Source organism: Eschrichtius robustus, chromosome 16 (genome assembly GCF_028021215.1).
Source record: "Eschrichtius robustus isolate mEscRob2 chromosome 16, mEscRob2.pri, whole genome shotgun sequence".
NCBI lineage: Eukaryota > Metazoa > Chordata > Mammalia > Artiodactyla > Eschrichtiidae > Eschrichtius > Eschrichtius robustus.
The window spans coordinates 69,466,453-69,478,672 of NC_090839.1; the positions used below are offsets into that span (position 1 = coordinate 69,466,453).

Below are 12,220 nucleotides of genomic sequence, written 5' to 3' on the forward strand. Positions count from 1 at the left end.
TATGTTTTCCTCTCAGAGTTTTAGAGTGTCCTGTCTTACATTTAGGTCTTTAATCCATTTTGAGTTTATTTTTGTGTATGCTGTTAGGGAGTGTTCTAATTTCATTCTTTTACATGTAGCTGTCCTATTTTCCCAGCACCACTTACTGAAGACGCTATCTTTTCTCCATTGTATGTTCTTGCCTCCTTTGTCATAAATTAGGTGACCACATGTGTGTGGGTTTATCTCTGGGCTTTCTATCCTGTACCATTGATCTATATTTCTGTATTTGTGCCAGCACCATACTGTCTTGATTACTGTAGCTATGTAGTATAATTTGAAGTCAGGGAGCCTGATTCCTCCAGCTCCGTTTTTCTTTCTCAAGATTGCTTTGGCTATGGGCTTCCCTGGTGGTGCAGTGGTTAAGAATCCGCCTGCCAATGCAGGGGACACGGGTTCGAGCCCTGGTCTGGGAAGATCCCACATGCCGCGGAGCAACTAAGCCCATGCGCCACAACTACTGAGCCTGCGCCCTAGAGCCTGCGAGCCACAACTACTGAGCCCACGCGCTGCAACTACTGAAGCCCACACGCCTAGAGCCTGTGCTCCGCAACGAGAAGCCACCGCAATGAGAAGCCCGTGCACTGCAGCAAAGAGTAGCCCCCACTCACCACAACTAGAGAAAGCCTGCGCACAGCAATGAAGACCCAATTCAGCCAAAAAAAAAAAAAAAAAAAAGATTGCTTTGGCTATTTGGGGTCTTTTGTGTTTCATTTACCCGTTACTATAAAATATTTAAGATACACTGCTATTGTAAAATAATGTTGCTAATTGTTTTCAAATTAACACACTGCAATAATTTAAAATTATGATTGACTATTATATACCTTTTTAAATCCAAATAGTTGGTGAAAGTGAGGGTGTTGTAACATTCTCATGTAAAGCTCCTGAGTGTAAATCTAGCTCTCAAAAGCCTTAAAATCTTGGCTGTAATCCCATTTCCAGGTCTCTGTCTCAAAAAAAAAAAAAAAAAAAGGAAAAAATATTGACAAAGATTTGTGTGTCTCATTTATTATCAGGGACATTTGAAAACAAAATGTTAAGCAGCAAGGGAATGTTCAAAAAAATTGTGGGGACTTCCCCGGCGGTCCAGTGGTAAGACTCTGCCTTCCAATGCAGGAGGTGTGGGTTCGATCCCTGGTCGGGGAACTAAGATCCCACATGCCGTGGGGTGCAGCCAAAAACTTAAAAAAAAAAAAAAATTGTGAACCATCTGTATGATGTTATGTAACCTACTGAAATGCTTATAAAGAACTTCGGATAAAATGAGAAAACACTTACGAAAAAGAAATGAGAATACCAATTTTTTTTCTCTCTTCTTTTCATCCTCCCTCCCTCACTCTGTTCTTTGTACCTTAAAGGGAATTTGCCAAGATTAACAGTGGATGTCCACAAGTATTGCTCATATATGATTTTTACTTTTTTTCTCTGTAGCTTTCAATGTTCCCTTTATTTTCTACATTAAACAAGTATTTTTGTAATGAGAATACAAAATTTCATAAAGAAAAGGCTTATTATTCCCTAATTCAATCCTCAAAAATAGAAGTGAATGTCTGTATTATTTTTGCATTTTAAAGATCAGGGATCTTTATCTCACAGTGGTAAAGACACCTGTACAAAATTACACAATTAAGCAAGTACAAAGCCATTCTATGTCCCAGGCACATCCCATGCATTGGAAAGACAATACACCAAATGGAATTTACTAATAAAGCAACACCCTATATAAAGAAGACACATTCAGAAGTTCTATCTTCCTAGGGATCAGACCTAGCAGTGCCATGCCAGGAAATTAATTCCTTTCTTCTCCAGTACTTACTCAAGTGGGTGTCTACAATCAGATATGTAGCTGCAGGAATTTACTTTGCTAACTTAAGAGTTAATGCAAACTAAAGACTTGCCAAACTGGATTCTTCCCTTTGCTGTAACTAGAATATTTTGTGATTGCAAGAAAGTGCAAGGCCATCTTGATAAAGAACAAGAACCTGAAGCCAATGGGGTAGAACAGAGAAAAGAGAAATGTTTGCATGGACTTTCAAAATTCCAGCTCCCAGTACTTGTAATGAGGTGTGTGTGGGGTCCGGGGCAGGGGGATGGGAAGGGGGAGTGACTGAAAACTAAGTATCCAGCATTGGTGAATGATTATGAAAGTATAAACTGACACAGTGGAAGAATACCATGTAGTCATTAAAAAGAATGAGTAACTATTCTCCATATAAAGATCTTCAAGATGTTATTAAGGAGAAAAAATGGAAAAGCTCATAAATAAATAAATATCACACATACAACTACAGATACATATCTGTTTGAATATATAATTTTCTGGGAGAATAAAATAAGCATCATTAGCAGTGTTTCCCTCTGGGAGGTGGGATGGGGAGTCTTGAAATAACTTTATGTCTTTTAAGTTTAAAACACACACACACACACACATCCCTCCTTGGCTTAAAAGCAAATCTTAAAAGCACTCATTTGATGATTTTCTATAGTTAAACACTTCTTTCTTCTCTCTGATTCTAGGAAAAGGTAAAGAGCAACTTTACAAACTGTTACAGCTTTCATGATCACTTGACTGCTAACAAGACGCCTCCAAGAATTCAAACACACACAATCACATTTTAAAACCTTCAAGACATAGTTTAATCAGTAGTTGTAATGCACATTTGTTAGCGAGAGCTGCACTTTAACAATTATACAGACATCACCTGCAGTTATTAAAGTTATCAAAATATATAAAAACATTCAAGTAAGAAGTATGCAAATTAGCAGCATTTAACTAAAATGAATATATTAGCATATTTCAGTATAATAATAAGGAAAGAAAACAGAGCTTCCATCACACACACACACACACACACACCCCACAGAAAACTTGACTGTTCTCAGAAGCATGGTGAAGGCAAGAATGTTATACATATAAATTCTCTAGGCAAAAATGCCAACAATTTATAATTTTTTAAAAGTGAGGATGGAATGAACTTTTGTTTGTTCAAAATTCCATGATGCTAGTTATTAGACTTAAAAATTCATAAACCTTAACAAGATAAGAAAAGCTTGAAAAGCTCATCGGTTTTATAGGTATAAAAATATCCTGTGTTAATACTACCTGTAGAAGAGCAGAAAAAAAAAATTGTTTGGCAAAGGGACAAGTATACAGAAATATGTTAACTATGGTGAGCTTCTCAGAGCAAGGAGTCAATCATTTTTGAGTAATGGGGGGAGGGGGTGAGGGTGGGAAATATTCTTCACAGCAGCAGCTTTCTAAAACCTGCACCCACCTTTAAATTCCAGGCTACCCCCAGGAAAGGTTTAGAGGCAGTGAAAGGAAGGAAAACAATAGAAGGAGGGCACAAACGGTCCGTTACAAAACTACAGTACTTTGAAAAAGATTCTGAAGGTATTAGAATGAAAACTGCTTACATTAAACCATAATCTAGGCTTATATTGAAAGGTTTAAAGCTATCAATTTCAGGTAAGCTTATGATGAGGTATTTATTGCATACGGTTTTTATGGTAACGGAAATTTGAGGAGATACTCTGCATGTTTTGTAAAATAAAATTTTTAAGCACAAGAGAAACAACAGCCCTTAAAAATATGAATATGTATATTTAAGACGCCAGCATTCAGTCGAGTTCGGTACACCGGCATAGGTTGGCCTGATGCTGCAACCCACATGCCAAACACTCAAAGACTCAACGGTCCTTTCCAGCCTGGCTCCCAATCGTGAAGTGTCATTCAGAGACCTCAGTGCAGGAAGGGAAACGGCCTTTGGAAGACTGAGAGACAAACTTTGCCTCTTAATCTTGATGGCACTCTGCCAAGTCCCCAAACCCAGGACTAGAGGGACGGAAGGTTTGTGGATATCCAGGCCCTTAAAGGCAGTTTGCTCTGAGTAACAAAGCTGTAGCAAAATGCCCAGGAAGCTACGAAATCCAGGCTGCCATCCTGCCGCTGTTCCCCTCCTCATAGGGCTCAATCCAGGGCACTCAGGGCCTTGCTTATTCACACAGCAGGAAGGGCTTTTCTCTCCTATAATATTATTCTCATATTACATATTATCATGTAGCTGAAATTACATAACCATCCTCTTCATGCTCCCACCACCTGTTCCAAACACCACCATTCAAGGGTTTCTCCATTTAAAAAAAATCGAGTCTCCATTTTAAGTCTACAGAACCATCCTAGAGAGTCACTACTTCTTAAGGAACATTTCTCAGCCTAAACCCCCAGAACCTGGCTCAAAAGAACTAACCCAGGCTCATGGATAGATGACCTCTACGGTTACCTTTAAAAGACAATACAAATAGGCTTGTGAAACTGTAAATGGTCTCGCCTCAATTTTTGTTGACAAGCTTCAACGGCTTCAGTGTTTTTTGGTTGAGCCTGAGCTGCTGGGCCTCAGGCAAATCTACTTTTCTAAGTCCCTAAAGCATTAGACAGGGGCTGGGTTATGGAAACACAGGCACTGGGGCTGCGCGAATGGAGCCCCACTTTCAGGAAAGGCCCAAACTCCAGAAAAATATATTTAAAAATTTCTGCTAAGGTCTCAGGTGGATGGTGTCGGCTGGCAGGTCACCAGGCCAGCCTGCAAACCCCATGCTGCAGCATCTCCCGGTCAGTCTAGCCGGTTCCTCATATCCCTCTGGGCTTCTGCTAGTTTCCGGATTAGATAACGCTTGTCACGACTTTCCTAAAAACAAAGACAGGTTCAAGAGCACATTCAGTATATTTGGAAACAAATATCATTATTTCGACCTAAGAAATTACCTATCAGACTTGGTAGGTGATAACCACTGGCCCATGGCAATGGCCTCCAAATTCCCTCTTCCACTCTTCCTCCCTCCCCAAGCCCTGGTCCACAAAGCGGCCTTGTGAAAATGTTCGTTTAAAAATGAACATCAGACTTTTACTTACCGCCCTCCAATGGCTTGCCATCACACTCAGAATTAAACCCAAACTTCCCACCAGAGCCCTCAGGTGATGCTGGGACCCCAGCTACGCTGTGACTCTGCCATCGCCTTGCCTCTCCCCATCGTCCTGCACCCTCCGGCCACACCGCCCTTCCCCCTGGGCCCGGGAGTGCCCGGCTCACTCCTCGACGTACCCTCTGCCTGTTACTCTCATGCCCAAGACCTCCCATAATTGGCTCCTTCTCATCATTCGGGTCTCAGCTCCACCGTCGCTGCCTCCAAAGAGGCCTTCCGTGGCCACCATCTCAGCAGCAGACGGTCCACCCGCCACTCTAACTACCTCTCTGTATCATCTTCATACCAGTTATCACAATTGGAATTTATTTTTTTTCTTTAACTACTCAGCAGCCTTGTCTCTCTTCTTCACCTGTGTATCCCAGCACAGTATGAGGATACAAATGTTGAGGGAATGGATGAGTCAGGGAATGAGTGCAGCTGGAGGGGGCCGAGCCTGAAGGCAGGGTTCTGGGGGACTGGTGATGGGAACATCCCACCCTCTCCCTGGGAAAAGCTCCCCATTCCTTTCAGTGTCCTGGGTAAACGTCCCACAGCCTTGCCCCTGGGACTGGTGCTTCCTTACCAGGGACAGCTGCTCTCGGAGCTGGACGACCACCCGCTGGTGCGCTCCTGCTAGGGCGATGAAGTAGAACATAACGAGACTGCAACGAAAGGCAAGAGGTCACTAGGGAGTCTGTACCAACTGAAGGCCACTGGAAAACAAACCCGACACACTTTGCCTGGAACAGTTTTACTTTTGTTAGAAAAAAAGAAAGAAAACCCTCATGTCTCCCAAGCGGAGGGCATCAGAAACAACCAGAGGTATACACCTGAAACTAACACAACATTGTAAATCAACTATACTCCAATAAAAAGAAAAGAAAAAAAAAAAAAAAAGAAACAGCCAGAGGGGTTTTATTTGGCAGTGGCAGCAGAGACTGATCGCTGCCTTGCTTTCTAGAGTTAATATGAAAAGCTGCTGATGCTCCCCTGGCACACACACGAGAGGGGAGAGAGGAGGAGACGGGCCAGAAGGTCAGCTCAGCACAGAGAGAACTGGCTGTGGATGATCATTGTGGAACCTCCCTGGCCTCAGTTTCCTCATCTGTAAAATGGGGATAATAGAGGAAAATCCAGTGATAACAAGCCTAAGGTAATACAACTTGGAATAAAAGCAACTGGCAATTGGTTCCTGTTTTCTGTGCAGGGGAGGTGGTTGCCTGTCCAGTCTCCCCAGAGAGGGCTGAGGGCCACTGGAATCGGTGATGTCAGTCTTCTCTTCTGGAAGTCCTCATGGCCAAGGACAAGAATGACCCCCAAAGATGTGGAAGCCAGATCAGGTAACCACCACCAGATGGTGCCAGCCAAACCACAGCTGGGGTGAATCGATTAGGATGGAACCGCTGGACTCTGGGATCCTTGCAATTCCAGGCTAACTGGCTGCAACCCCACATCATTTTATTAATATCAAAGGTATCCTGCCTTTAACAAATGAATTTTTCAACCCCTTTCTTGCATTATGGTGGGGTTTTCCTCTAATAATATCTATATCGTAGGATAATTGTGATGACTGCATGAGTTAATACATGTAAGCTACAATCAATTCCAGTGATTTGTGGTAGTTCTCTTCTGTTCTATAGTCTCCAGGAACACTGAACCAGTGCCCTGAGGGGAAATACAGAATAGGTTCCTTTATGCCCCTGATCACAACGTTTTTGTCAACTGATCAATACTATGTTTTATGTTTCTTGAGAGAGAAGGTTATTAATACATAACCCTGTTTCTGTTTCAAGACACCTTATTTAATATCACTGAACTCACAGCCAAGAGCACCATGACATGTGCCTGAATGAAGCTTATCTAACACACATATTTTCTTCATAAAACCCATCCCAGCCTTCTTGCACTGAGGAACCCTGGACGGCACTTCAGCTCTACGCGTGAACAGTGAAATCACCAACCAAAAGCACAAAATGCAAGAAACATCGCACTAAATGGATCACAAAAAGGACACTTAAGTTACAGTCTGAGCTATGGTTTGAATATTTGTGTCCCCCTAAAATTCATATCTTGCAAAATCCTAATCCCAAGGTGATGGTATTAGAAGGTGGGGCCTTTGGGAGGTGATTAGGTCATGAAGAGCCCTCACAAATGGGATTAGTGCCCTTAAAAAAGGGACTCCAGAGAGCACCCTAGTCCCTTCTGCCATATGAGAATACAAGAAGTCTGTAAGCCGGAAGAGGATCTTCACCCGACAATGCTGGCACTTTGATCTTGGACTTCCAGCCTCCAGAACCGTAAGAAATAAATTTCTGTTGTTTAGCCACCCAGTCTATGATATTTCACTATAGCAGCCCAAATGCACTGAGACATTGTGCATCAGGCAACTCAAATTTTTTGCTACTCTACGCATGTCTACAAATAATCACCAAAAAAACCACCATTAGTACTGATTTTTGGGTTACAAAAATATTTTAGCTAGTAAGCACATTTGCAATACAGAAGAAAAATATGCAATTTATGAATAATGAGAATGGGCTATAATTAGAACAATGCCTAGAACAAAGTAAGCCCTCAACAGATACTTGTGATTAGAATTACACTCAAAATGAATCACTGCACAAAAACCCTCGTCGCCCCTGCACCCAACACGTGTCATTTACCGAGCCTTCATTAAAGGCCAGGTCCTCTGCTAAGCACTTCACCATGTGTCCTTCTTCTCACAGCCCTACAAGGTATGTGCCATTCTTATTCCCATTTTCCAGGTGAGGAAATCGAGGCTCAGAGAGGGTATGTGATGACCTGAGGCCACACAGCTTGTAAGTGGTAGAGCCAGGGTTCAAGTGCATGCTTCTAGTCTGGTGCTCTTCTCTCAGCCTAGTTATCAGTTCCTTTTCCAAAGAGCAACTAATTTTGTGAATAATCAGTAATATAATAATAGGCAACATTTATTGGGTTATATTTTATAAGTCAGGCTTCTGGCTAAGTACAGATCCCCATTACAAGTGGGATCTCCCTGAACCTGCTCAGTGACCCTCTGAAAGAATTACTATTGGTATTATTTTGACATCTTAGAGATGGGAAAGTGCGGCTCAGAGAGGTTTGGTACCATATCAAGAGTCGCGGGTGAGCTCCATTTTCCAGCGGAGAGGAGCCCACCAGCCACAGTGGAAAATACCCGCAGAATCCAGGTGGTTCTCACTCACCAGATGATCATGAAGAAAGGCACTGCGAAGGCTTCCGACGTGATGCCATGGACCAGAGACTGCAGCGAGCTGGGGAAGGTGCTCACCATCTTGGGGACCACCTCCCAGGTGGTGTTGAAGTTGGTGAAGGGCCCACAGGCTTTGGAGGAAGGGATGCTACCAGGACACAGAGCACGGGGCTCAGGGCCAGGCCTGCAGCACAGGCTGAGCGTCCCTCCTCTGCGTACCCACAAAGCTTTGTTAACAGTGGCCCACAAGGATCCGCCTGACCTCATGGGCCTTCTGGAATATTCCGGTCAAAAACGCTTACCCTGAAATCTCATCAAGTCTCTAGACCTGACTTCCAATTTATAGGAAATTCAGGACAGAAGGTCAAGTTTAAAAATAAGAGTTACCACATGATCCTGCAATCTCACTCCTGGGCATATACCTGGAGAAAACTCTAATTCAAAAAGATACATGCACACCCATGTTCACAGCAGTACTATTTACAGTAGCCAGGACATGGAAGCAATCTAAGTATACATCAACAGATGAATGGATAGGAAGATACGTGCGTGCGCGCGCGCGCACACACACACACACACACACACACACACACACACACACACACACACACACACACACACACACTGGAATATTACTCAGCCATAAAAAAGAATGAAATAATGCCATTTGCAGCAACATGGATGGACCTAGAGATTATCATACTAAGTGAAGTAAGCCAGACAGAGAAAGACATATATCACATGATATTGCTTATATGTGGAATCTAAAAAAAAGATACAAATGAACTTATTTATAAAACAGAAATAGACCCACAGACATAGAAAACTAACTTATGGTTACCAAAGGGGAAGGCCGGGGGATAGGGATAAATTAGGAGTTTGGGATACACACTATTAGATGTAAAACAGGTAACCAACAAGGACCTACTGTATAGCACAGGGAACTATACTCAATATTTTGTAATAACCTAAAAGGGAAAAGAATGTGAAAAAGAAAAAGCCATATATATACGGCTGAATCACTTTGCTGTACACCTGAAACTAACACAACATTGTAAATCAACTATATTTCAAAAAGAAAAAAGAACCTGTTACTTGAAGATAGCTACTCTGGTGATATTTTAGAACAACAATAAATTGAGCACCAGAAATTAAAAAAAGAAGAAGGTCAAGTTAAATGACACTGTGAGAAAGCAATCAGACAACTCCAGAATGTGGGGACTCTGCCCTTCAGTCTCTTAATTTAGTGGTGAGGAAACTGTTTGAAGAATCAAAGACTAAGGGGACATCACAACCGAAAGTAATGAGTAAAACTTGAAAGATCTTCATTTAAAAAAATAAAGCTATAAAAGACTATCTTGGGACTGGAGAAATTTGAAAATGGCAGGAATATGATATTGGCATTAATTTTCTTAGGTGTGATAATGTTACTGCAGATATACAGAAGGGAGAATGTCCTTATTTTTAGGAACTGCACGTTCAAGTATTTAGGAATGAAATGTCATGATGCCTACAACTTAATTTCAAATGGTTCATCATTACGCACACAAAAAAACGTATGTATAGAGAGAAAACAAACGTAGCAGAATGTTAAGAGTTGGGACAGCCAGGTAAAGGGTATATAAGTTTTCGTTGTTGCTTTTTTCAACTTTTCTATAGATTTAAAATTTTTCAAAATAAAAAGTAGGGAAAAATAAAATTACAATGGAAAAAACTAAATTAAGGCTTACATGAATTGCCTACCTTCTTATCATAAAGTTCTGTGTAGGAAATTTTCCACTGCAGCTCTATTTTAGGGATAAAAATAGATTCTTGGAAACAACCTAAATGTTGTTTAAGGAAATGGATGAACAATTTATGATCCATTCATACAACAGAATAAAGAACCACTGGGAGAGAGACAAACACATATAGATATGACTGTCTTAGACAGAAACTAAGTAGTTAGGAAATAGAATTGGAGAATGAACTTCCACCATATACTCTTTTATACTTTTTGAGTTCTGTTCCATGTGAATGTATTTCTTATTAAAAAAATCAAAGCTAAAAATTACTTTAAAAGAATGAGAGCTCTCTATGTGCTGGCCTGGAAAAGGGCACAGTATAAAGTGAAAAAAAAAAAATTAAGCTGCCAAACAGTATTATTCCATATGCATTAAAAATACATTTTTCCTAATAAATTTCTGGAAGGGTTCATAAATGTTAACAGTGGTTACCTCTTAGAGTAGGACTAAGAGCTGAGAACGAGGAGCAATATTTTCTCTTTAATTTATACCCTTTTCTGTACTGCTTGAATTTTTCAGTATATGTAACATATACTACTATTACAATAAAAATATATAGACTCAATTTAGTTTAAAAAATAATAAAACCTGAGAGAGGAATTCAAAGTTCTAGACTTTTCATTTAAAGGTTAAGAAATGGAAAAAAATAATATAAAATAAAATAAAGATGAAGAAATGGAATTCCATGAGACTGTAAGTCCAGGGTTGGCAAACTATATAGCCCACAGGCCAAATCTGGCCCACAGCCTTTTTTTTTTTTTTTTTAATATTCATTTAGTGGCACCCCGTCTTTGTTGCCACACGTGGGCTCCTTAGCTGAGGCATGCATGTGGGATCTAGTTCCCTGACCGGGGATTGCACCTGGGCCCCCTGCATTGGGAGCGCAGAGTCTTATCCACTGCGCCACCAGGGAAGTCCCGAGCCTAATTTTTATAAATGAAGTTTTACTGGAACACAGTCATGCCTGTTAGTTTGTATATCATCTATGGCTGCAACATAGATGATATATAAACAGTTGAGTTGAATAGTTGCTATAGAAACCATATGGCCCACAAAACCTAAATCATTTACTCTCTTTCCAGCCTCTGGTATAAATGGTTAGAACACTAGGGAGTGGCATCGCTGGGATTTGAACCCTCAACTTCCCGTCCTCAGGACTGAGCATTTCTGCTCTCTCCAAATTCCACACTAGACACTACATTCCTTGTGCCATGTCTGAATTGTCTTTATACCCCTAGCAGCTAGCACAGTGCTTGGCAATAGAAGACACTCCAAGTCTTCTCAATGACCATGTCTTATCTTCATAATCAGAAACAAAGAAACAATCCCAAAGGGGACTAGAAGAGAGATACTAGGAAAAGGGATCTGGGTAGAATAGAGCCAACCGACACTCTCAAACACAGTGAGAACCCTGCAAACCCAAGTTCAGAAGTGACCCAAGATATTCCAGCATCCAGAGGGAGATTCCAAAACAAAGGTGGGCCTGGCGGAGCCAGGAGTGACTTACTGACCTCTGCGGGTGGAGCACTGTGAGGAAAGCCAATAAAGAATGCAAAGAAGCCTTGAACATAAAAGACAGACATGTCAAGGTGGGAATGTTCTAGAAGACAAAGTCATATTTACCGTGTCATGCTGATTGTCAGAGGTATTATTGCCAAGCACAGCCCAATCAGCAACACCAACAGGAAGAAGAAATTAGAATTAGATGCTCTGAACTGCCTTGGAGAGGGTCTGCAGGTGTAAAGAAGACTTATCTAAGGGGAGAGGAAGAAAGAGGAAAAATTAAGAGCACAGCTTCCTTGAGGATAAATGAGCACAGTCATGTATGACAGAATGTAAATCGGTATAATCTTTCTAGAGTAGTCAGCAGTATAGACCAAAATTTTAAAAATGGGTCAAAAAATAAGTATATGGATATTTACTGCTACAGTTGTTAATAACAGGGAATAACTGAAAGCAACCTAAGTAGCTACCTAAGGGGTTCCTTAAAGGTTAAAGTGCATCGACACAATGGAAAACCACATAGCCCTTAGAAAAGCTTTATATCCTACACGGCACTGTGAAATTTTGAAAAGGGTAGATTCCAAAACTCTGTACTGTATGATCTTGTTTAAGTTTTGTTTTTAGTATTTTTTAAACATTTTACTGTAAATTTCTTTCTTTTTTTAGCTTTATTGAGGTATAATTGACAAATAAAATGGTAAGATACTTAAGA

At 41.0% G+C, this 12,220-nt stretch overlaps 1 protein-coding gene across 1 annotated transcript in view; it reads right to left on the reverse strand.

Moving 5' to 3' along the window:
- Window positions 1-2,753: 2,753 nt before the first annotated feature.
- The window catches only part of TMC7 (transmembrane channel like 7), a 53,679-nt gene continuing 44,212 nt past the window's right edge, over window positions 2,754-12,220 (reverse strand). The window contains exons 13-16 of the mRNA XM_068524513.1: window positions 11,629-11,759; window positions 8,214-8,369; window positions 5,591-5,669; window positions 2,754-4,730 (exon numbers count right to left, since the gene is read on the reverse strand). Coding sequence (XP_068380614.1) covers window positions 4,656-4,730; window positions 5,591-5,669; window positions 8,214-8,369; window positions 11,629-11,759 — 441 coding nt within the window. The 3' untranslated portion in view covers window positions 2,754-4,655. The remainder of the gene's footprint in view (window positions 4,731-5,590; window positions 5,670-8,213; window positions 8,370-11,628; window positions 11,760-12,220) is intronic.